Source organism: Aptenodytes patagonicus, chromosome 2, assembly GCF_965638725.1.
Source record: "Aptenodytes patagonicus chromosome 2, bAptPat1.pri.cur, whole genome shotgun sequence".
Taxonomy (NCBI): domain Eukaryota; kingdom Metazoa; phylum Chordata; class Aves; order Sphenisciformes; family Spheniscidae; genus Aptenodytes; species Aptenodytes patagonicus.
In genome coordinates, this window is record NC_134950.1 from 10,071,929 (window position 1) to 10,097,560 (window position 25,632).

Consider the following 25,632-nt stretch of genomic DNA (forward strand, 5'->3'; position numbering starts at 1 on the left):
TTGGGAATAGTGTATGCTTTTCCAAAAGGTGAGCTAATGTCTTCTTGAAGCAGGCATTCTTCAATGGTCACAAACACTTTTTTTTCATCTATTTATTTAACTTTTTTTAAACTAGTTTGAAAGCATGCTATTCTTCAGTAGAACAAAGCAAAATTAAAAATGTCCCTTACGAACGTCTGTAGTATTTTACCTTTAACAAGACTAAGTTTTCCAGCTGCTCACCAGTTGCAAGCAAAATCCTTGTTAAGGTACAGTTTTTCTTTCAGGTGTGAGAGGGGGAAATTTCTTTAGTGCTCAGTTGAATTTAGTTGCATCATGTATTTCTATTAAACTTCCCCTGGGCGGCTTAGCTTAGGAAAAAAAAATTGAAATGTGTCAGGGATGTTTTCAGCATGAAGGGCATGCGTGCAAGGCTTGTTTTGAAAATATGCCTTTGCTTTCCGCTTGTCTGATCATGATACTACACGCAACATCATACAACCCCATAAGGCTATAATGGGCCAAATCATTGTAATCAAATGTGGCATTCCATATGTCTTCCTCTGCAAGTAGGTCAGGTTTAAACCATGTTCTTGGCTTGCGCTCTGATTTCACATAACCTGTTCCACGTGGCTCGAGTATTGTGCTGGAGTACAGAGCATGCTAGGAGGGGATTCTGGGCAGCTTCACAGGGACAGTCAGTTTTTGGACAGACTATTGGGGTTTTTTTTCTGCTCTGATTTTATAATGTTGGATTCATGGCAAGAGAAAGCTTCAGTGGTCTAAAGTGTACTTTTACTGAATCTTACACTGTCAGTTTACCTAATGAGTTACCTTTGGACACCACACTATAAAATCTTAAAATCAATCAGACCCCTGGGAGAAAAACCAGTTTGCAAGTTTTGAAGTGTACTGTATTCTGAATAAGACTACAAAATAAAATTGGACGGAGGTTGACAATCTGAAGCTGTGTAAGAACAAATAGATAGTGACCTAAACTGTACTTAAGGCTGGGCATGTGAATATTTTGATGTTGGTGACTGCAGCATGCAAAATTCTTCTTGATAAGGATTACAGCTTCAGTGTGGATTTTGTTCCAGTTGCACTGGTACAACTGTGGGTCAAAAGGTGTGTTACCACCCACAAAAGTCACCTCCAGTCAATGTTCTGAGTCAGCTATTTGGCTCTGGGAGAAAGCCCAACTGCAGGATATAAAACTCAGTCAGTTGTAGTACTTGCTGTTGGCTTTGGTCTTTATGCAGGTTCAAATCTTTCTTGAATTGGGGCTGACTGATGTGGCAGTGTGCTCGAGAAGGATGCAGTTAGTGCTGGAAGATGTCCTTGACTAGACAATGATAGTTCAATGTCAGGGCTAGTTAACTGGAACTACACCTGACTTTCTAAAACAGTAATTCTACTTACTTCAACTGAAGTTGTGGACTTTCAAGGAAATTGAAAGAATGTTTGGTAAATCAGTACTGACTGGGCATGCCAGTATTGGTGGGTTAATTACCAAGATAAGTCTTCATAGAACTACCAAAATCTTCCATGCTGGTGATGCTTTTAAAGGGCATCAAATAGCAGAAGAGGTCCCGAAGACAACTGTAATGGCTAGTTTTGTAGACTGTTTCTTTTACTACATGCAGATTGTCATCTTTAATATTAGAGCCAGTAGTGGACCTTCTCTCATGTGTCTTGGGCCCAACAGAAATGCAAATGACAAGCCATCTTGAACAAAACAAGAATCTCTAGTAAATCAGGAGCCTGAGGCATCCGAGCTAGGTTGCTTTACTCTAGATTGATCCAGGTATTCTGCTGACATAGCAGCCTCTCCGAAAGGTCAGTTTTCACTGTCCCCTCTATAGGGTTCCATCTGAGTGCAACAGGTCAGCTCTTCTTGCTGCTTAGCTATACCTTTTAAACCAAAATAATGTACAGGAGCGTAGAGCCATCTAACCTGAGCCATTGCATGTTGACCTTACAGCTGCTTCCATGCATCTGGGAAGTTCCACACTGTGACACCATGGTCTCATTTTTAGAAAGCCATTTCAGAGCTTGAGAAATTAGTGCTTAGCCTCACCAGAAGAATAAATTCCTATCTGTCGGATTTTGTGTTCATTTCCTTGAATGCTAAGGGGAGAGAAAATGTCCTCCCAAGAAATGCTAGATCAATTATATCATCTCAACTTTCGTCTAAATTAAGTTTTCAAGCTCTTTTTCTAGCTTCTTGAAGTCTAACTTTTTGGATTACAACTTGGAGGAATGGTCATTTTCACAGTTCTTAAAACACAGCAAATCTTCCGGTATTAAGGAATACTTGAGATCCTTGAGTAACTGTTAGAATTCATCTTGATACAAGTTTCAGAAATATTGTTTGTCCACCTTCTGCTAGATTTCCATTCACTCCATAAAAGCTGAATATACGGTGAATGTTCTGCTGCTAAGAAAGTAAATGTGATCGCGTATCTTGTAGGCAAAACTGTGACATGACTAAAGTTTATCAAGATTTTTTTCAGTATGCTGAATGCATGAGGGAAGAGGTCTGTTACGAACTTTATTACGAACAACTGTTCATGCAGCTTTGTATTAATTTAAATTGAAATGTATTCTTGTATCACATGTTGTCATCTTGTTGCTGTCGAAGTTGAATTAATCCATTCTCATCCTCTTCAATTGCTCTCCTTTTCTGAGAGAGGCAGTTCACTGAACTGTTACCATTAGGTCAGTTGCATCTTCTGCTTGAATTTGTTTCACATCTTCTGTTTCATTGTAGTGCCGAACCTTTTATTGTGCTTCTCTATTTGTTAAACTCACTCCCAGAAAAGAAACGATGTATTCTTATTGGCAGACTTTTCTGAGGGGTGAAGGTCTGAATGAAGGTATTTGTATTGCAAAACTGAGTCCCCAACCCCTTACTCATTTTAGGAAGTGGTAGGGATTCCATTAAACAATCTGTTCTGCAGTGGCTGTATGCTCTTCTGTAAACTTACCTTCAAAATATTTCAACCCTATAAGCATGCACCTACTCTGACCTTCAGAAGTAATGTTATCCAATATTTAAACCATGTGCATGACCCTGTAAACTCTTAGGAGACTGGTTAATATCAAAACAAAGGCAAAACCTACATAGAGGCATTTACTTGAAGTATTGAAAATATTTTGGTGGAGGAGGGGATGGTGCAGCTGAAGAGCTGAAGCATGGCAGTAATTGTAGGTATAGTTAGAGTTCTCTTTAGGTGGTTAACACCATTCACTGCTATGTATTTGCTCCTTGCTTGTTAATGTTGGAATTGACATATGTAATACACTGTTTTGAGGTTTGGTTCTTCAATCTGAATCTACAGACTCAGTCAGCATTAGGCAGCTTGTACTTTTGACTTTTTATTGCCCATGTTGAAAATATTTGTTTAAGAATGCCTCTGTTTCAGCTTTTTCCAGATTATGAATGCCCTCATTGTTGGGGAGTAGACTAAGTGGGGTTTCAGTGTTACAGAACATGCTTGTGAGATACGGAACAGTAGTTTCTCTGCTTTCTGATGTTTCTTGTTTATGCAGCATTGGTGCACGTGTAGCATTTGAAGAGTTCACTAAGCTATGGAATAGAAGGCTCTGGAAAAGCTGCCTCTTTGAAGAAACACGTTTTGATGGATTAATTTTGAAGATAAGTGTCTAAACTGGACACCCTAATTTAAAACTTCCTTAAATAATGGATGTTTCTCATAGGCTTGGAAATCTGATCACTTTCCAGAAAACTAAGTTGAAATGCTTAGGAATCAGGACTTGCATTTTCTGGCATTTCAAGGAGAAAGTTGAATGTGCAGAAAAGCAAGTGTACACCTAGTGATGGGGTTCTATGTTTAGAATCCACTGTGTTCAGTTGGATTACACTCAAAATTGCTTTTCTAAAAATACAGGGGTTTTTTTTTAACTGTTGTTTGGTCATTCTGTAGAAGTTGTTGGAGCAAAGACTCATGTAACTAGTTGTTGGAGCAAAGACTGGGTAATTTTCAACAATGTGGGATTAATTCCCACTTCCTTCTCTAGCTTTTGTTGACTGTGTGATTGTTGCTGAATCTTGTGGATCCTGAAAAATAAATTGCATGCTGTTCTTAGTTTGCTTTTCCCTTGCACACCAGTTGCATTTTTCTTATGGAACTCAAGAAATCAGCAACACAGGTTGCTGAAAATTTTTTTTGCCAGACAATTTGTTTTGACTTCACATTGTTCAGTTTTCTTGATTCCTAATAAATTAAGAATTCTTACTGTCATGTGACCTCCCTCCAAGTAAACATCAGTCTTCAGTAAAAGTAAAAAATCAGAAGAAAAAAAAAAAGGGCATACATACACTGGTAGGTTGGTATAGTTACACTGATTTGAAACTTGATTTTTAGATCTTTATGCTTGAATCCAGATGTCAGACTGTTGATGGCTTATTCTTAAATAATTTGAAATCAGATTTTTGGGTAGCGTCTTGTGTTTGTCTTGCAGCAGCACTCCAGTGAACTCCTAATATTTCAGGGCAATGGTTCTTAAGTATGTTTTCAGCCTCTGTAAAACATGGGAGGGTCCTTGAAAAGGCTGCCTTGTTAGGAAATGCAGTTTTCATAGTCCTACTGAAGGTATTGATTTCTGAAACGTACGGTAGCATTTGAAACTGTTTTGTTACTTTATCTGACCTAGATTAATCTAATGACTATTTAATTTTTCTTCCACTTTTCATTTCTTTTAGCTGGGATGTGACAGCAAACATAAGAAGAACTGTTGAAACTTATCTCCTGTTTTTGGAAAAATCTAACGCCTTTAACTTGTCACTTTACATGATTTGATGGGAAAAACTGTTCATTGGCTACAGATGACTACTACTGAGAGACATTCTGAAATTTGTTTTGGATTATGGGGAGATAGTAAAAATCAGGCTTATGATGACACCAGTTCCATCTGAGGTTGCTTTTGTGCTAAGCAATAATGGCTTTGTTGGCTGTGGGTTGCTGCAGTAATGAAAAACAATTGCTTAGTCATTATAGGTATCATAATTCTTTAAATGTATTAAACAAAGATGAAAAAGAGCCAGTAGTTCAGAACTTTATTTTTGTCAAAGCTATAACTCTTAATTTTTTCAATAATCACTCCTCCCTGAGAAGAAGGGGAGTGGAAATGCGCTGTACAGTGCACATTTTCTACTTCCCACCAGAAGGTGATGAATCCAGTGTGCAAAACCTGACAGGAACCCTGCTCCGGTGAGCCCCAGGCATGTACTTAAAATAGGAGGTGGTTATTGGAACTAAATTATTTTGCCATTTTTATTTTTAGGTTTGCTGGCATGGGTAATCTCATTAAGGTGCTAACCAGGGACATAGACCACAATGCAGCACATTTTTTCTTGGATTTTGAAAGTAAGTCTCTCAGCCCTTCACAGCTGGTGCATTTAAAATGGTAACAGTAGGGTTGCTTATACCTGCTGCAGTGAAGGCTAGGGGACTCAGTTGCAAATCTGCAATTTGAAAGAGTTGCATGTGTGTTTTCTGTTTCTTTTTTTTTTTTTCCCCCCCTGCAGTAGTAGCCAAGCCACCATCATGCTACTGTGTAAATTTTCTTTCCTTGTGCTTAGTCATTTTGGGTCTCTGTGGTCAATGATGTCCATCCATCTGCCTGCAAATCAAGTAATCATAAAACGAAAAATTCTGTCAGTATGCCTTAGTAATCTGTGCTGAGCAGTTGTTCACTGTAATCCTATCTTATACAAGAGCAAGTACTAAATCATTCCTGATCCTGGTTTGGTCATTCACGGTGCAGTTAATGTGCATTTTTTACATCCAGAAGTCCAAAGTGGAATTGTCTTAACTTCACCAATGTTTTAGGCAACTTGTGTAAAAGATCTGTGGCATACTTGCATTAGCATTTTCTGCACACTGAAATGATGTGTCTTGATGTAGTTTTCTATAATGGCTTTCTGACAAAATTATAAGGGCTGAGAAAATTAAAGCTCTTTCCTTCTGTTGTCCCATCAGGTAGAAATCTGTAGCATGGCTATCATGTCAATGTTTGCAACTACAGCACTTAGCCCTCACCATGGTACTCCTGCTCAGGACACTGGTGCTAGGGTGTACCAGGACAGAATTAGTCACTGGCGATGCCTTCAGTTGGAGTTCTACCCCTTTTTCGAAGGGGTGGCTGTGAAGATGTTGGTGACATAGTCACTTCTTACAGGAAAGCTGCACTGCATCTCTGGGATCACCAGCTGTACGTCCTCGAGGTGGGGGTCTCCTTCCACCCATCAGGGCAGCAGCCTGAAGGACGGGTTCATGCCTGATGGAACTCTCTGGTCTTCTTTCCCCCACCGCTTCAATCAACTATATTTGGGCTGTTCCTTCTTATAAAACCAAAAATTTCTTTTCTCTCATTCTTGTCTTGGCAGGTACCTTAACATGGGGAACCTTCTAAAAGTTTTGACATGCACAGACCTTGAGCAGGGGCCAAATTTTTTCCTTGATTTTGAAAGTGAGAAGATGATTTTATATATCTATTACTCTTTGCCTGCAGTAGACTGCATTTGTCATGTACTAAATGTATGTTTTCACTTTGCCATCCTTCTAACAGCTTTGCATGCCTGAGCTATGGATAATTGTTCAGCAAACTTTTGTAGAAAGCAATAACCTCAGTTTCTAAAATGTAAAATCTTTATTTCAGGGAGGGCTTTCAAATTATATTTGCTGTGGGAATTTCATATGGTTCTTGTTTTAAACCAAAATTCTGTTTCTCTTTAAAGTTTTGATTAAAAGCAATTTGAATTATTTGAAGACTTACTGAAATTGCAAGGAGATACATGCACCTTAAAGGAAGGACTGAATATGAAACCTGATTCTCTTGTTTTCACTTCCAGTGTGCCACTGCATACTGAATAATGCTGCATATACAGATTGGTTCAGAACAGCTATTCATAGCTCTCCAACATCATCACGTGAAAGGTGTATATGTGAACCTTATTTGATTTGGCATTGAAACTTGACAGTTAACCTCATCCCTCCTTAAAAGGGGGGCTCAGAGAGTATAGAGACAAAATTGCTTTTGAAAAGAAGAGACGTATGGCTTGTATGATCAATGCCAAGCCTTCTGGAAGGTTCACATATTGTTAGTATTTCTGCTTTTAGTTTTTGTTGCATGATATAATACAGCCTAAGAATGGCAGGTAAGTTGTTGGCTGCTGCTATGCATGCTTAACTGCTTTCTTTTGGGATATGCTGTTGCTTTACCCAGCTGCACATCAGCAAGCATAAAATAAGAAAACTAATGTTCAAGTGCATTTTGACCATGTGATAAAATACAATGGAATAGCATAACAAAAAATTGATTAAGTATTGTGATATGGGTAATTTGAGATTTATTATATCTTCTTCTCTTTCCCCAAATTATTTAGTTGTGTTTGAAACAGTAGCAATTGGTTATATTAGTTCTAGTGTGAAAGAGAATGCTTGGAGAAATATGTTTTTGCTTCAGTGATGTTCAAAGTTAAAACTTCTCTAAACCCTTATCCTGTACTGTTGATTTTATCAGTTGTCTCTTCTGAATATATTGTTATTGGAAGATGATAGCCATACAAATTATTCATAAAGGGAAGATAATCAAGGGCTGTGTTAAAAAATCAGAAAGCAAAACTTGTTTAAAACCACTTCAAATCTCACATATCATCAGAATAGGTATGACTTAGTGAAGTAGCGAGAACTGATATGGGAGAATATTGGAGTTGTGAAGCTCCAGCTTAATCTGCAAACACTGACCATTTCATTGGACTAAATTAAACTCAAGTTAGCTGGATACAAGAGGCATAATTCTAAAATCAATTGCAGTAAAAACTGCTGCTATTTTTTAAAAAATATTGATTCTTTAGCTATCAATTTTGTTTTAAAGTGCATGTTTTGAGCATGAACAAGATTTGGCATGAGAGTAAGCAGGTTGCTGACATGAAATGTTTACATACGCAGTCAAATTAAGTGACTTATATTATGGCTGAATTGTTAGGCTGTTCTTTATTCATTTTGGACCCTGTCCTGCGTTTGTTTCTGCTGCTATACTGTGTATCCATGCTTCTTTCTACTCTGTTTCAGATAGCTTGCTTTGACAGGATCTTGGCTTTGACACAGTCAAGATCTTTCTTCAAGACTTGGCACTTAATCTTGTGGTACTTAACGTTGTGTTTTTATGTGGAAGAGCAAGTAAGCTCTGTATTAAAAACAAATTTGCCAATTCTATGTTATGCCTGGCCCAATAATACACAGTTTGAAATCTTTTGTTCTTAAATCCATATATATCTTTGGAGTGAGCAGACTAGTTAAACGGTTCTTGCACAATACCATAAAGAGCTAAAAATCTAATGTCCATAAAGCTTTATAGGGATACAAACTTCAAATTTAGAAAGGTTTTAGACTGGTTTCTAAGATTTTTTTTCCCAGATATTTGTCTTGGTGCTAGATTCCAGTGATTTGTGTGACTGACTATCAGAATACATGCAAAAAATGTTTTGATAAATGATATAATGGGCTGTTGGCTTTTCCTTGCCTTAACACTGGTTAAGCTTATGTTTTCTTTGGTCATTCACCTCACCGTACCTATTTGAAACAAATAGTTGCCTTAAGTATTCTACTAAAGTCTCTGCAGTGCCACTTCAACATGAGCAGAGGAAAATGCACAGCTTTGTAAGGACAATATTGTTAACATAAAACAGCCACCTATAACGTGGGAAACTTACAGCTCAACTTTTACGTGGTGTCATTACTGTCACAGTGCAAATCCTTTCAAATTTACTGATTGGAATAGTAGCTAAAATACAGAGTACTTTTGGTTGCAGATGGTGATCTCAAGCTAGTGCTGAAAGTATTCTGCATTACCTCCAAAGAACTTGGCTAGGTTTCAGAGGAGCCACAAAGATAGCATTCTCCATAGTAATGATGACAGAGATGAATAAATTTATTTCATCTCCAGCAGTCTGGGATTTTTCTCTCCCTTGCTTGTGAGTTTTGTCCCAGACGTTTTCAGATGACTTGATGTGTTCTTCCCTGGGAAAAAATATCAGTTTAAATAGTGTTTGCTGTGCAGTATAAACTCTTAACCCCAAATTTCTCTCCCTACTAGTTATGTAGGCTAGCCAAATATTTTTTTTAAATAGTCAATAAATGTGTGTGTTCCCCGCATGCAGTATGTTGTCATACTTCCATAGCATTTAGTTCACATAACAGCGTTTGTATATTGTTTCAAGTCTACTCTTTTGTCTTCAATATGTTATCGTGTGAGCTTTCTGAACTCTAAATGTATATTGCATCTAGTGCAGTAATGTTCTGATTAAATTTAAAATTAATTTAAAGATAAACTCCCCATTTACTTGAGGGACCTCAGTCTTCACTTTTCTTACTACTGGATTAAAAATGGGAAAGTTGCCCTGAATAACCAGGGGTCGGCTCCTTTGGCAACAATATCAAACCTCAGAACATTTCAGTGTGCTGTGCTTACTGTATTTGTTCTTTCTATGGAAAATGTTGCCGGGTAAAGGCAAAGCCTTGTCATAAAGTTGTAGCAGGAACTTCCCCTTCCATGGAAGGGGAAAGGGGAAATCCCTGAAATTGTATGCCTCCTTCATCCTGCTGTTTGGGTGCCTGGCATTGCTCGTTGCTTTTTCTTAGTTGTCAAGACTAACTCCAGAAGTAACTCTCTTTCCTGCTCTGTGCACTCCACATTGAGGAAAACGAGTTCCACAATTAGTGATTCTCTAGTGAAAGTCCTGTAGCTTCAGTCCTCGGGCACATACGGATATTTGGGAATGCTACCTCCATCTATTCAAGATTACAGTAGTGCTTAGGAGGATGAGGAACCTTTCCCTCTTTCTCCATCTGTGATGGGCTTTCAGAACACAATGCTCTAACCTGTGCTGAGAATCAAATAAACCAGTTGCTCTGAGCCAGCCAGCACTAGGGCTTGAAGATTTTTCTATATTGTGCTTTTTAAATCTATCCTAATACATCCTAAATGTATTGTGAAGTGAATATAAAAGAATTTAGGTTTACTTTTTAAATTCGAGCTCTTTTCTAGGTGCAGAAGAATTACAGATGGGAGAGGAACTTAGTTGGGACAAATTAGGTTTACAGCTTTCTTCTATTGGAGAGGACTAGGTGCACCAAAATGAAATACATACCAAAAGAAATAATTCAGTGCCTACTGGATTTTAAAACATGTATATTTATAAGTTTGTTATAATCAAAACAAACAAGCAAAAAAAACCCAAAAAAAAACCTACCACCCCAACAAATTAAGTATAAACCATTGTTTTAGGTTTCCTGGAACATTTTAGGGAAATTAAACACAGTAGTTGGCTGATTACATCCTAAGTGAAACACACGAACAGAGGTGTTGAAGGTGTTGACTTGCATAGCCAGCTGTTCAGTGAAGACTTAATTTGTATCTAGAAGATGATTTTCGTTTCTAAACTTGGAAGGTCATTGTACTACATCTGTTCTGCTTGTCGGTGGGTTTTGAAAGGAGGAGGAGTTCTCGTGGGCCCTTCTGCTGTGCCCCCCTGCCCCGCCGTTGAAAAATGAACTCTCCTTACTAGAGAGGGTAACGAAAAAATGGCATGAAAAATTAAATAGGCAGGAGATGCGCTCAGTGCGGGACGATCCAAGTGGCAAGTCTTGATTGCATTATTTAACACCACAATCTGGAATGCTACAGAGCTTCATGTTTTAGTCTGTATTTCACTATAGCATTTCATGTTTGTGCATGAACTGCTGCCAGTCAACTGGTGCTTACCTGTCTGCTCTTTTCCCTCATTTTTTTGTCATCACTTCTTACAGCAGTCTTCAGCAGCTTTCAAAATTATAAACGTGACCTTTGTGATGATCTAAACAGCACTGGCCACTTTTACTCGATGCCTAATCAATGTGGTGCTCTTATACTTTTTTTTAAAGGAGTGACCAGCTTGTTTTTTACCTGTGCTAATTCTTGATGGTCCTCAAAATATCACAGTTAAACTGTTGCAAGGTCTATATACATAGGCATATTTGCTAATAATGCCCACTCTCTATGCATTAAACCATAAGAATAAGAAGTATTATGCAAAAATTACAGCAAAATCCAGACAGGCAATGCATGTGAAACTTATTTTCTCCTCATACAAACTTTGTTTTTTAATTTTTTTTCTAGTGTGTAACACTAAGATATTGTGATTTTTTTTTTATTTTGAATGTAAGTATGTACCTAACTTCCATCACTGTTAGTGGGAGTTATACATATGGATCATGGAAAAAGCACTTTTAAAAAGACATTTTCCAGACCCTTTAAACTGCACAAAATCATGAGGCTGTATTATCCGTATAGCTTTTGTTTGTCCCTATAAAAAAGAAGCTATTGTTAATACCCTGACTTTTGGCATTGGAAATCATGGATTAAAATATCCTGATACTTGTTTCATAACATATTTTGCCCATGTAAACAGAGAAGTGTGTTTTTTTGTAAGAGCTTCAGTAGCAGCTTCAGTAACTAACTTTTTTTTATATAAATCTAAAAGGAACTAATCTTATAGTTTAGCTTCCATCAGAATTTTAAAAGAAAAATTGATCTCATATCAGGTAAACCAGGTCTCTGAGATATTTGTACTAGGTGATTATTTTTAAAGGTTAAAGCCTTTTGTTGATTCTTCTCAAAACATACTTCTTACTGAATGACATTTCTTTAAACATGTATGTGTAGCTTTTTTGAAATGATGATCAAATATACTTTTGGAAAGTCTTTAGCTAATTATAGAAAAACTGGGAGACAGCATATATCCTTAAAGAGGGGGGAGGAAAAAAAATAGAGAACAAGTTTACACTAGATCAGAGTTGAGAACAAGAAGATGTTGCAATTAGTGCAATAAAGAATATGTTTTGAGAATTAAATATATTTAGAAGTAAAAGATATGGTTCCTTTCCCAACCAGTAAAAGGGGAGGCAGGGAAGATGGAAAATAATGTGATGCAGTGTTTCCAGGTAACAACAGACATGAACATCTCCTGTAATATCTAGAGTGTGTCTTTTGAGTGCTTACCTAAGTCTCTTCCATTGAGCTTGTACTGCACTCTGAGGTGAGATTGATATGATAGTCATAAAGATGACTTGTCAGGATTTCTTCTCCTAACCCAATTTTAAGTAAGTCAGGAAGGATAGATTCCAGGTGGGTTTTTGGGATGCTAAATGAAGCTAAAAGACTACTAAAATGAATACAATTACTCTCTTGGAGTTCCTCATACACTGTAGTAGCTCTTCAGAGAATGAAAATTCTTGATGAGTTGCTGCATGAAGAATTTGTCCCGTAGGTGATGGTGTGCCTATTGAATTCCATTTTGTTGTTAAAAATATATATATTTAATATGTTCTGCTGTTTAGATGCCCAACCTACAGAATCTGAAAAGGAAATTTATAATCAGGTGAATGTAGTGTTAAAGGATGCAGAAGGAATACTGGAAGACTTGCAGTCATATAGAGGAGCTGGCCATGAAATACGAGAGGTGAGCTAGAGCATTATGATTGCACACAACCTGTGGTTGTTCATTGTCTGATCCTAACCAAATACTGCTGGATTTTAACTTTGCTTGCAGGAGCTGTTTTGGCAGAGCATGTTGTCTATTAAAATTGCTGTCTTGAATTTCTGCTCTGGAATGTTCCTTTTTAACAGTGAAACAGATGTCGCTTGTTTCAGTAATATTAATGCACATATGTAATAGCAATGATGCTTCTCAAACTTTTTGTGGAATTATTGTTATTGATTTTTCTTTATATTCCCACGTAAGCTCTGCTTGAGTTAGTGGCGAATTTGGACAGAGCGTGGCATGACTACAATGCAATATTGAGTAGTGTCGACATCTTTTTGTACACTAATTGGAGAAGTCTGTGTGGTAATCCTAACACAAAAGACATCTCATTTTCAGTCCCTTTTAATTGGCTTTTATTTACTAAAGTAGATGTTTGGAACAGAAGCAAAGTTTCTTTACAGCGTGTCACTCCATTTTTTCCTTTATCTTTGAGAAAGGGTTGAATAAATACTCTCTCGACCCCCTTCTCTTCTTCCTCAGAAGCAGCAATGGGGTTACTTTGCTCCTAAATTGAGGAGTTACTGTAACGTACTCTTAAGAAATTCTAGTACATAGGAGGAGTCTCTGCTTGCTCTAGATGAATTTGAGATACTCAGCTTTAAAGTACCATGAGTTTTTATTCAGTCTCTGTTGAACTCATAAGGTAGGTTTAAGGAGGGTAACTGTGTCACACAAAACCCTTAGGATGGGAGATAGCTTATTTGTTCTCCAAGGAAGGAACATGGTCAGGGAGAGGCTGTAGGATCTGGCAGGAATGTGTGTCTCGGCAACGAAGCTTGCAGCTCCCATGGAGAAGGAGGAGAGATGTTCCTGAGAAGAGGTAGACATCGCAGGAAGGAAGCTTCCTAGGGACTAGAGAGGAGCATGCTGCAACTCACAGCCCAGGGTTGACTGAAACAGATTTTGGGATCAAGGAGTTGACTGTGAAGACACAGCAGGAGAGTTATGAGCATTTTAATTTCTGTTTTCTTAGTAATTTTCAGTTGCTAAGTAGTCTAGTTTCTATCTTAAAAACCTGGAGAGACTGAATTTAAGGCTTTATCTGTCTGGGAAGCTTACTGTAAAGACAAGGTCTATGCATATATACCTCAAAGCTCTGGTATACACCATGTCTTGGTGATGCTTGTGCTTAAATGTTCCTACTGTAATATTTAGCCTGAATTTCACAGCAAATTTGTTTGATCTTTTTCTTCGCAAATTCAAAAACTGGTGATAGATACCAACATTAAGATGAAGCTTTGATCACTAAACTTTTTTGCTTGGAGGTACCCCAATAAAGTTGTTGATTTTAATTAACTAGATCTGGTTATGTAAATTTTCATATTTGAGTAGCTTTGTTTTTAACAATTTCTTTATACTCTCTTCAAGTTGTTTTCCTATTCAGGATACTTATTTTCAACACAAGTATTTAGAGCTTTTTGGAATAGGCATGGGTTAGTACAGGCTTGTCTCTCAACTGGAAACTCCTCAGTAGGTAGAATTTTTAATTATTAGCTTCTCAAATAATTGCCCTGTATAGATTCCCCCCCCAGTAGTATATCAGTTATTCTTAATCTAAGCATACTTTTTTCCTTTTTTTTTTATAATTTAAGGCAATACAGCATCCCAATGATGAGAAGCTGCAAGAGAAGGCATGGGGTGCAGTTGTTCCACTAGTAGGCAAACTAAAGAAATTCTATGAATTTTCTCAAAGACTAGGTAAGCGGCATGATGTTAACTTGTTTTTTTTGTCTTCATTAATTAGTACATTTGGCATATTCAGATGTGATCACATCTAGGTCAACCCCTTGTTAGTAGATAAAAGCTCATATTGCATAGGTTCTTTCCATAAACTGGATTGGATCTTATTTGTATCTGCATACTACCTTCTTGCATGTGAAAGCAAACTTGCTTCAGTGGATACCTGAGAGGAGAGAGAGAATGGGAGCATACATGTCATGTTCTTTCTCTACCCCTTTAGTTAACTCTGGAAAGCACTAACGAGCTGATTGTTTTGAAAATTAGTAGACTAATTCATTGGGAATGAATTCTGTTAATGTTTCTGATACCAAGAATAATTAAAAGTGACTGTATTATTCCCCCCCAAACACCAGAAGTAATTTGGTCTGTGGAAATGCCTGATCTTGGTTCACGCAGGTGCAACACTTAAGATGACACTTCATGCCTCTTACAAAACCAACTTGACTGATGTCATGTCTAAGCTGATAAAACCCGTTAGACTTGGTTTGTTTTTTCACAAACTATCTGTTGTTACCTCACTTTTAGACAGTTATTAGCATAGCTCATGAAAAAATGCCTGCAAAAAGCTTCCATTTTTTGCGCTCAAGTTCTGCTTTGTTAAAAAGGTGAGGTATTTTTCTCTAGAAGATGAGCATAAGTTTATCTTAAAAACAAATAAAACATGACTTTTGCTGATAAGTATGTACCTCTTGAATTCTGTGTTTTCTTAAAGGCTGCAATCTGCTAAGACAGGTTATTGAAATACGTTTTACACAAATGTTGCAGACAAAGCTTGAATAAAACTTGTCAAGAAGTTTTTTTTCATGGCTGTCAGTGCTGATTAGACCTAGACTTTACAGCAGTTTGTAAGTAAATATGATTACAGTGGCATATAGAAGCAATTCATCAAGCCCTGTTATTATTAACTACCATGTATTTTGGCAGATGTATATTTTAAGTCTAGCATGCAGAGTATCAGTCAATAGAAATATAAGAAGCAGGTGCAGTTGTATATTGCAAAATACTCTCCTTTATTTAAGAGGCAGGATTGCGAGGTCTGTTGGGAGCCCTGACAAGCACTCCGTATTCACCAACGCAACACCTGGAGCGAGAGCAGGCTCTTGCTAAGCAGTTTGCAGAAATTCTTCATTTTACACTCCGATTTGATGAGCTCAAGGTAAGAACTTGTTGTAATTTTGTAAGCACAAATGCTAGCAAAAAGAAAACAAGTCTATTTGCTGAAGCAATCTGGGTTGTGTTCTGTTCTAGAATAGAGCATGCAGTAGATACTCAAATATCTACTGTGCTCGGCTTGTTCGTGTGACCTAGAGTTAGATTAAACTGGAAAGCAGATGAAATACCGTATTAGCTTTAGGCAGTTGTTACGTTTCAGTTCATATTAATCATGTTTCTTCATCTGAATTTGGCATATCTCTTGGGATAATGGTGCTGCTTTTAGTATGTGCACACCCGTAGTCCAGCTATTTTCTTGCTAATGTGCAAAGAACTAAACTGAAATGATATTAATTTGCTGGTCTGGTTGTTGGAGTCAAACTAGCAAAGCCATTTTTTTAACCTACTAATTTGAAACTCCTATTTAGGAGACTACTCCTTTTCTTGTTCTTGTTAGATCTTGTTCTGAAAAATCTGAGAATTTAACCAGAAAGCTTTATGTTCTACATATCACTTCCCAACATGTCACAGGCCTTTTTACTTCAGAAGGGTGAATATTTTCTTGTTCTCAGTATTACATTTTATGAAAAGTTGTCCTTAAATTTTTCTTGAGTTTGTCACAACTCTTTTGCTTCCATATCTATATAGATGACAAACCCTGCTATACAGAATGACTTCAGCTACTATAGAAGAACTCTGAGCCGTATGAGGATTAACAATGTCCCAGTAGGTAACCCTTGGATGAGATGAAATGTAATCTTAAACTACCACCTATCTTTTTCATGTACAGAACAACTGTATTCTTTTTTCCTTCTGTTTTATAGGCAGAGGGAGAAAATGAAGTAAATAATGAGTTGGCAAACAGAATGTCTTTATTTTACGCTGAAGCAACGCCAATGTTGAAAACCTTAAGTGATGCTACAACAAAGTTTGTGTCAGAGGTAAGAGTACAAATTTATGGCCTGGATAGTGTACTTCAAAGCACTGCAGGGCCAAACATCATTTTGGAACACAAAACTCTTCTACCAGTCTTAATCTGGCACCTAGAAATCAAAATTGTTTTTTGGAGCCTCAAGTATCTTTCTCCGATGTTGTAGAGGTTAGAGTAAGTTCAGCTAGCCATCTTGTGGATGTGTCGCAAAAAGTTAATGGATACCATTACAACATTGGTAGTGATAGCTTTCCTCAAGGAGGAAGGTAGGAGAGGTAAGTGTGTTGCCTGCATTTTGGTGGTGGTTTAGAGCAGAAACTTCAGAAAATTGAAAGGGAAACAGCTTGATTCTCTGTGCTTGAGATAAGGAACGGAATTGAAATGTAGCTTCCTTTTCTCCTTCCCAAGACACTTTTGTTTTGCTGTGTAAAGTCAAGTATACTTACATTACTGAAGAAGAGTGGAGAAACCTGAACTGGAAAAGTATTCCAACATTTTAGCACATCCCTATTTATCCTTAACTACCTAAATAAATGTTAGTGGTAAAATCCAGTCACTACAAGTATTGTGCTTGTCTTCTGATAACTGTGATGATTTTTGTCTTACATGCAAAGAATGTACACTTTTTCTTAATAAAAAATAATTATACATTACATGATTAATACAAAGATACGTTTGTCTTTTTAAATATTTTTCCTAAGTTCTGCTTTACACTTGAAATGCCTTGAGAAAAATGGCCTCTTGCTTTACATTTCTGAGATGTTTGTCTGCAACAATTTAAAGTCTTACTATTACAGCAGATGTGTGTATTTGGCTATAAAAATTTCTGTCTTTAAAAGAATCACCTAACCTGCTCTTTAAAACTTCCCAAAAGTCAATAGTGTCAGTGGTGTACTTCTTGAACTACAAACAAGCAAGCAAAACCCATGTGGTAGACTTTGCTCTGTAAGTCGCTAATCTGTATTGTAACATTTTTAAAAACCAGTGTGAGGCTAGCCTCACATACCATAGTTGTGTTGAAGTTTTTAATTCCTCCACATTGTCATGCCAACCGATCACCAATTTGGTTTAGGTTTTGTAGTATAATATCTCACAATAATTGAGTTAGAAACTGTTTATCTTCTTCTGCAGAATAAAAATTTACCGATAGAGAATACTACAGATTGCTTAAGCACCATGGCTAGTGTGTGCAGGGTCATGCTGGAAACCCCGTGAGTACAAACAGTGCTTGTATTGTGTATCAGTCATCTCTGTATTTAAGACATGACTTGTGAAGTATGAGGTGAAAGAAATATAATGGGGGTAATTAGGAGCTATGGTGTTTTCTTTTTACCAACTTAGTTGTTTACCTTGACATGAAACTAACTTGTCTCATTTTGCTAGCCATGCAAATCATGCGGTCTACTTTTCTGAACATATTAATATTTAAAAATAGGATGGCCATGAAAGCTAGACAGCCTCTTGGCACTCTTTATAAATGGTTTTCTCATGTATAATTCAGGAAAATATACTATTTGAGCATGACTGCCTAGGGCCTCTTGAAAGAGGGGTTATGGGCAATGTGTTGGATGGTACCTCCTTGCGAGTTGGCTTGGCTGATGGCTGTAACAAAATTACAGCGTCCCTGTATGGGGAATTACGAGATAACTTTTAGGCATGAAGGCAGTCTGTTGTCTATTGTAAATTTGAGAGGCACTGGGAGTATGAACAAAAAGTCAAACTAAACCTTGGGGTTTTACCTGTTTCTTCTGGGTTCTAAATAGTTTCCCATTGGTAAAATTACTCAGGCATGAAGTATGTCTTTTTAAATAAGTTTCTGTCCAAATACCGCAGTACACTTGTTCTGGAGCACACTAAGAGCTCCAAACACTTACATTCTTACTCTTCTTAGGAATGGTCTGTCCCATTCAAGACAGTAGTTAAGCATCGTTCATTAAGCTTGCTTTTTTTGCCCCCCACCCCCCACCCCCTTTTTTTTTTTCCTGAGTCAGAAGTTCGGGTTGCATGTATATTAGAGGGTGGCAGGGAAAGGGTAGGAAGCATTGAAAGCAAAGTTAGTATGTATTGTTTTAATCTTTTTTTTTCGGGGAGGGGGGAACCAACCTGAAATGGCATAGCAGCAGGGCGCTATTTTAGGTTTGAGAATCTTTGTTAATCTCCAGATAACTCCTAAGCAGCGGTCTGACTTGTAGGCAGGTTATTGAAAGGAAAAAAGAAAAGTCTTAGAAGTTTGTGGGGTTGGTGGGTTTGGGGATTTTTGTTTGTTTTGTTTTTTTCCCTGAGGATTTATAGTAGGATTTTTCTCTTTAATCTTATTTTGGGCATTGCTAGTATGTACTCTTGTCTCGTGCTTGATAGATAATAATCTGTGTTTTTAAATTACAGTGAATATAGAAGCAGGTTTACAAATGAGGAAACAGTATCATTCTGTCTGAGGGTAATGGTGGGTGTCATCATACTCTATGACCACGTGCATCCAGTGGGCGCTTTTGCCAAAACTTCAAAAATTGATGTAAGTTTATTGTTACTAAATACTCTTTTGAGTATTTAAATTGTGTAGGCTCCTTTTCTGTCCTCCAGGTTCTAGTAGCAGATGTACACTGTGGATTGATGCTAAATGGATAGCAGTAGCTGTTAGCAAACCATATACATAAGTAGTGAGAAATATAAACTAGGCCTTCAGACACATAAATGGTCACTGTTAGGTCATGAAAAATCTGTTTTGATGCAATTCAGGTAGTGTCTTGAAATACTTGTAAACAGTGGTTGTGTTGAAACATCCAAATCAGAATGACTGGAAATAACGGCATCTAGCTTGTTCCTCACTGTCTGGTAAAAGCTAGGTTCATCATCCACCAGTCTTCAAGTCTTTAACTTTCTGCTGTTGTTTGATAGTAAGTCTATGGAATACATGCTGGTACTGTATGCTGCTTCGTGGTTGTTTGAAATGGATTATTATCCCATTGTATTAGCTACAGAGTTTGTCATTATTTCACTGGCTGAATGTAATCATTCTTAATGGATTTATGATAAACAAAAATTTTTGTTTACTGTTCCTTTTTTAAGGTCGATAAAAGAGAGCTTGACATCAAAGTTGCATTGTCTAAAGATATGCAGATTTTTAAGTAGCTAAGCCATTCTGTCATAGGAAAATGTAATACTGAAAGCTAAATTCCTTTCTAATATCGAGAAAACTGCAATTTTAAAATACTTTTTTTTCTCTGACAAACTGAACGTAAAACACTTCTGTAAACTTGGAAGCATGAAAATTTCATTAGCATGAAAAAAACTGTATAATGTTTTTAACTTCTAGATGAAAGGATGCATCAAAGTTCTTAAAGACCAGCCTCCTAACAGTGTAGAAGGCCTTCTAAATGCTCTCAGGTACTCTTATTCTTTTATTTGAAATATTGTTATGTGAGTTTTCATAAATTGTCCGGGGCATTTCCTTCAGCAGCGAAGTATTCGGTCAGTGTTACAGGTAAAAGGTGAATGCGGTTATTGCAGGCTTCTTTTCCAATGTGTCTTGAGACAGGAATACATGAAGGAGCTACTGTGTTTTAAAAGCGAGGTTGTAAACTTGCAGTTGTTCATTCTAAGATAACATTTTGCATACTTTAACTGCATGCAGGTTAAGAATGAGTCTGTAGAGGTAGGCGTGACAGAGTAGACATTGTACCTGAAGTTAAAACTGATGACAAAATATAATGCATACTAAATGCTAACTAGAAGTTAACTGTGATCACATCTACTGACCAAGCAAGCAAATGAGCAGCTGCAGCATGCGCAGTGACTTGTGCCAGCTTACCAGAGAAACGGCTGAATTAGTTTGCATTGACCATATCCTCAGCTGTGTGTGGTTTGACCATGGCTTAATGATTTTATTTATTAGTAGTAGTAGTAGAATGTAAGAGTAGTTTCATGTGATTTCTGTGTTTCGCAGATAGCTTCAGACATGTAAGGCAGATAGTTTTTTGGTATGTAACTAGAAATTGTTCCTCTTTCACAAAGTATTTATAGAGAGATACTTAAGGCAAGAGTCTCAATGTTTTTACTGTAGAATAGACGAGACAAAAAGTTGCCACATTAATTGGAGAGGTAAAGAAAAATTAATAATTCTGTGTAAAAACCTAAAAACTGCTAATTTGGCTCATAAGGCTGTATCTGTAGTGAGTAACATGTTCTTCATGTGGGTGTCCAGCATCAGAGGAGTGGCAAGAAGTGCCAAAATGTGATAGGTAGATGAAGGCTTTGTTCTTCTCCTTACTTGAAAAAGTATCATATTACTTTGGTAACAGTTAACTGTAACTGGGTATTGTTATTCATGCACCCATTTTGAAATGTGGAAGCTTTAGTTTGTCTTCCCTGAAAGTGTGCAGTTTACTTTGTTTTTCTTATCTGTAGTGAAACCGCTTTAATTTCATTTGCCCTCTTTTTTTGTGTTAAGATATGGTAAGAAGTGAAATAATGTGGTATTGTAAGTGGTTTCACTTGCAAAGTTTTTTCAGATTATTAGCTAAAGAAAAAAAAAATTGGGCTTAATTTGAGACTTCATGTTGAGTATTTCCATGCCTAAATAATTTTGTTATTCCTCTCTGAACCTCCTGTATGTCATCAGTCTTTGAGATAGCGATTAGTAAAAACACAAGCTTACGGAGGGAAAATGCTGTATTAGCATTTATTTTCTGACGAATTTATTGTGATTGCAGCTGCAAATGAACACCAATCTTTACTGGTACCCCATTTTTCCCCATCGTGGTTGACACTATTAAAGTACATGGAAAATGTAGTTCAGGTTCTCACTCTGTTGTGCGTTATTTTGTGGTTAGTAGTGTAAATTCAGTCTGTGCTGTCATGCTGACCTTTCACCACACCAGCCCATTTCATGCATATGTACTTTATCAGTCCTGGTTTCATACATTTGATTACTCGTTTGGGTAGGATATTTAAATCTTTTCTTAACATACATTTGGAATTGTTAGAAGAAGATGCAGAGGTGAGCTGCTCTGTGTGTGTGGTGAAAGCAGATTCAAGATGATGTCATGAGAAATTAAGTCCAAATCTAAGTCTTTGATTCTGGAGGAGTGTTAGGAGGTCTTGTGTTTTCTCGAGAGATAGATAATGTGTCTTAAAAGCAAATGGAAGGCGGTACGGATTTTGGAGGGACATCATCTGTTTATAATTTGAAATTCATACAAGTATTGTAATCGCATTCAGCTTTTTACATGGGCAGAATACTAAGTGCAGTAACTTCTCAGGATTTTAGAAAACCTTAGGCCTCTTGTTTCTGGAAAGTATAAATTACCAAAAAGTGCTGAAATCTGTATTGATATTAATTTCCAAAACAAAAAGTCATTGTATATTCTTCAAGCGAACAACTAAAATATCACTGCAGTTGAGGATAACAATGAAAGTGCTAATTTAACATGTTAAATTTAAACTACAGAATAAGTTTTTTACTTGCTTTTAGATTACAGTTGGGGAAAGATGATCAAGGAAATTAATCGTACAAAGAAGCCAGCACTGAGGATATACAGTGCTTTCTTTTAAAATAAGAGATGACTAAGTTTTTTGTAGTGATTTAAAAATGTGCTGATGTCCTGGAGAACTTGAAGGGCAAAGGGGCTGGAATAAACACCTGTGTGTACTCTTCAGTTTTAGCACAGTTACTTAACTAAACGGGAAATTAGGCTGAAAAGCTATTAAATCCATTCTCATTGAGGGATCTTAGAAAGGTTTGGTCTCTGGAAGTTTTGAAGAAAAGTTTCTGAAGCTATGTTTTATTTGAAGATGTTTCCCACGGACAGAGACCTCAGAGTCAGTCTTATTGTTAATTACCTATCACAAGTGGTAATGTGAGTTTACTATGAAATGGCCTATGAGCATGAAAGCCAAGATCCAGCTCAGGCTTCTTTTTAACTCCCCTTGGTGCAAGGCTGTTGGGTTATAGTTCCGATTTGATAATAGCATTTACTGATCCGAATGTCCGATTTGTGTACTTGGTAACCGCGGAGTGGGTGATGATCAGTGGCTGAGGGTTTTACTCTGGTGCAGTCAGGTTGAGCCGTAAACAAAGAAATTACGTTTCTGTTAAGCCAAAGTAAAATAGCATCTATGCTCTTCTCAACTTGATTTTTATTTCTGTGTTTAGGTACACAACAAAGCATTTGAATGATGAGACTACCTCCAAGCAAATTAAATCCATGTTGCAATAACAATTACCTGGAATTCACACCTGCTGTAGACAGTATTCTGCAATGACTGAGATGCACAGATTTCTTTTTCTAGTGATTGCAACTACTATCTCATTCATTCTTGCTTTTTATTTTCTCTCTTCCTGTTTACCCTTTTTTTTTAATCACTTTCTTGTTCTTAAGTAAGCTCAGACTTCTTTTCTGTGCCAAATCAATGAAAATTATCAATTCTGGAAAGTATTTCTACTTTTCAGAATAGCCATCCTAAGTGGCAGCTAATTATGCGTTGCATTTGGATTTCTCTGTACTGGGGAAAGATTTGTGACTTGAACTAAATATTTTTAAACTTGTGGTTTTTTTCTTTTTTGAAAAACTAATATTTAATATTGCTTCTTCTGCATGGCAAGACTGCCTACTTCTGCTATTTAAAAATCCCTTGATGACTTCATTTTCTATTGCAGCTTATTTTCATGTGCAACCATGAGGAAATTAAAAGCAGATTTGTTTAAATTAACTGTGTTTGTACAAAATGGTACCCAACACAAAGGTTTTTTTAAATGAGTAAAAACTGTTTTGTTTAAAAGTTACGTTTGCATTTTGACTCATTTTTGTAAGAATGTATGTTGTATGTTTAACCTTTAATAACTAATGTTAAACTGTGGTGTGTGCGTAGCAAAATTACGTATGCATGTTCATGTCAAATGATTGGCTGTGGATAAGATAATAAAATCAGCTTTCATTTTTCTAAGTGTGGCTTGATTTACCAGTATTTTGAGTGAGATGTCTTCGTGCTCTTTGGATTTTTACAAAAAAATAAATTTATAAATTTTATATAGTGAAAACTCTGCTGTTTCATTACCAGTAACCACTAGCCTAATCCACTGATTTAAGCCTAGCGTGTTTCAGGGTTCTTGCTCTCTGCTCCGTGCTGCTTCTCTGTCCCCAGAAATACTACTGGTACAGCGTTCAGGGGGAAGAACTTTGTGCAATCCATATAGATCCCAGTGGACGTTGCTGAAGAACCTGCATCTTGGCTACCTGTGTTGATGTCTCAGTACAGTCATCAGAAATGATGTTCCAGATTAGGCTGCCGGTTTGGCTCTTTCCGTACAAATGGCGGGGAGATTAACTTCCCTCGCTCTATGCTGGTGTATACTCTTGTGGATCTAGATACTTTGAGCTGTGTGTAAAATCTGAATCATCTTAGCATACTAAATAATATTTCCTGCTTGGCTAGCATTTTATCGCAACAAGTGTTAAGCTTTGATAGGTTGGTGAAGAAAATAAAGCTTTTTTGGGAGGGGAGGAATTGAAGGGGAAAACAAGAATTGAGAATTACTAGAAAGAACATCTCTGGGGAATGGCGCATTTTGCATTGACGGGCAAACATTAGTGCACTTCATGTGTGTGGCACTGTTGTGATTATGCCTAAAATGAGCTCTCCATGTTCTGGAAAGGAGATTTGAAACCTGCAGGCGAGCCTGAACACCCTCAGCTTTATTTGCTGGACAAATAATACTTTGTAACTTTACATGGCACGCTAGCTCCAAATACAACATACCAGTGTGACCATGCTGGATTTCTTGTGGACACCCCTTCTGCACCATCAGGAAAGATTCTCCTTTTTATCTTTTGTTTGTTTGGTTTTGGAAATAAGAGATCTGCAATATTTTAAATCACGACACTTGAGGAAGAGTTCAAAGGAGGTACAAGTGTATGTTGCTGGTACCTGTACATCTTTCTTTGTTAGGCAGGGTAATACTTTTCTTTCCTGCTAATGATGCTTAGCAGAGGTCCCTGCTACAGAGAAAGCCGACCATGTGCTATGCTGGCTTCAGGAATAAAACACTCTTGCTTTGACATGATACTGCTCTCTAATCCTTTTGGCAGCATCACAGTTGAATCCAGCCGAGAAAGGACAAAACTTGATTTGTTTTTGGTGGTTTTTTTTAAAGAAAAAAAAAATCTTTCCCAGAATTGTATGAATGTTACAAACTGTATACAGCCAACCATTCTGCATGTATCTGAAAGGGTAACTGTCCTCATGAGTTCATTACCCCTAGGAAAAAAATAATTTCAACTCAGCCTTGTTACTGTGAATGCAGTTATCGAATAATAATCACAGGAGGGGCAAATCATACTCCTGTCCAGTGTTATTTTTCTTTGTCTGCCTCAATGGCTGTTGACTAAAACAGCACAACTTCTTCAGTCCACTGTTTTGGACAGCTTTTCCTTTCTGCTGCCCTGCCAATATCTTTGCTTTTAAACATTGTTGTTCTTGTGGTCTGAGAATAATTGGAGCTTTCCTTTTTTTTTTCCTCCGGCATTTGTGTTCTGTAGTTTCTCTGTGTACGCAGCTGGAAAAGGAGATGAGAGCTGGCTTGCTTTTGAGTTGGCTGGCCCGCAACTTTGCAAGCTTCCTTACTCGTGAGCTTTCCAAGAGGCGAAAACAGGCTTTCCAGTGCATCAGGCATCAGCTGTTTGCATTTTTGAACTGGAACTGCTGTGTGTTCGCTGCTCAAGCTTTGGTGCTTGTTCCTTGCAAAACCACTCTTTAATCTTCTCCCTCTCTCTGTTTTAATTCTTCTCTTGTCTGTGGTAGTGGACAGAAGAGTAGCTGGCAGGCTCGGCACTAAGTATTGCCCACTAAACAGCTTTTATGTAAGTTTTGGGGGAAAATTGCTCACTTTGGGTGGCACCACCCTGGCATATGTGATAGCTTGGAGTCTTGGGGTACTGGGCTGGGTGGCACTCAATGGTTTAAATAAATGCTCAAAGTAGCCATCCTGCCTCTGCTGTGAGCTGGCATAACCACCCTGTAGCTGTTGTGGGTGGAAGGCTTTCTCCTCGTGATGCTGTGTCTGAGTGCAAACGCTGTTGCTGCTTTCTTATGGGCCTCAAATTCTGGGTGCAGGTGTGTCTCTGGGGGAAGTGGGTCCACAGTGGCTTGTGCGATGCATGTCACCATTCATAGATGGTAAAGTGGCTGCATAGCTTCACTTCTGATCACGGGGCTAATAGTG

At 37.5% G+C, this 25,632-nt stretch overlaps 1 protein-coding gene across 7 annotated transcripts in view; it reads left to right on the forward strand.

Moving 5' to 3' along the window:
- CYRIB (CYFIP related Rac1 interactor B) overlaps positions 1-23,440 on the forward strand; it is a 103,497-nt gene extending 80,057 nt beyond the window's left edge. For 4 of the 7 annotated variants that reach the window (XM_076329095.1, XM_076329096.1, XM_076329092.1 and 1 more), the window contains exons 3-12: positions 6,395-6,477; positions 12,387-12,508; positions 14,185-14,290; positions 15,352-15,488; positions 16,133-16,210; positions 16,309-16,425; positions 17,547-17,626; positions 18,801-18,927; positions 19,729-19,799; positions 22,567-23,440. In XM_076329095.1, coding sequence (XP_076185210.1) covers positions 6,405-6,477; positions 12,387-12,508; positions 14,185-14,290; positions 15,352-15,488; positions 16,133-16,210; positions 16,309-16,425; positions 17,547-17,626; positions 18,801-18,927; positions 19,729-19,799; positions 22,567-22,630 — 975 coding nt within the window. In that variant the 5' untranslated portion in view covers positions 6,395-6,404 and the 3' untranslated portion in view covers positions 22,631-23,440. Of the gene's footprint in view, positions 1-5,289; positions 5,373-6,394; positions 6,478-12,386; positions 12,509-14,184; positions 14,291-15,351; positions 15,489-16,132; positions 16,211-16,308; positions 16,426-17,546; positions 17,627-18,800; positions 18,928-19,728; positions 19,800-22,566 lie in introns of those variants that run through there. The other 3 variants (XM_076329099.1, XM_076329098.1, XM_076329097.1) reach the window with 2 other exon arrangements.
- The last annotated feature ends 2,192 nt before the right edge of the window (positions 23,441-25,632 follow it).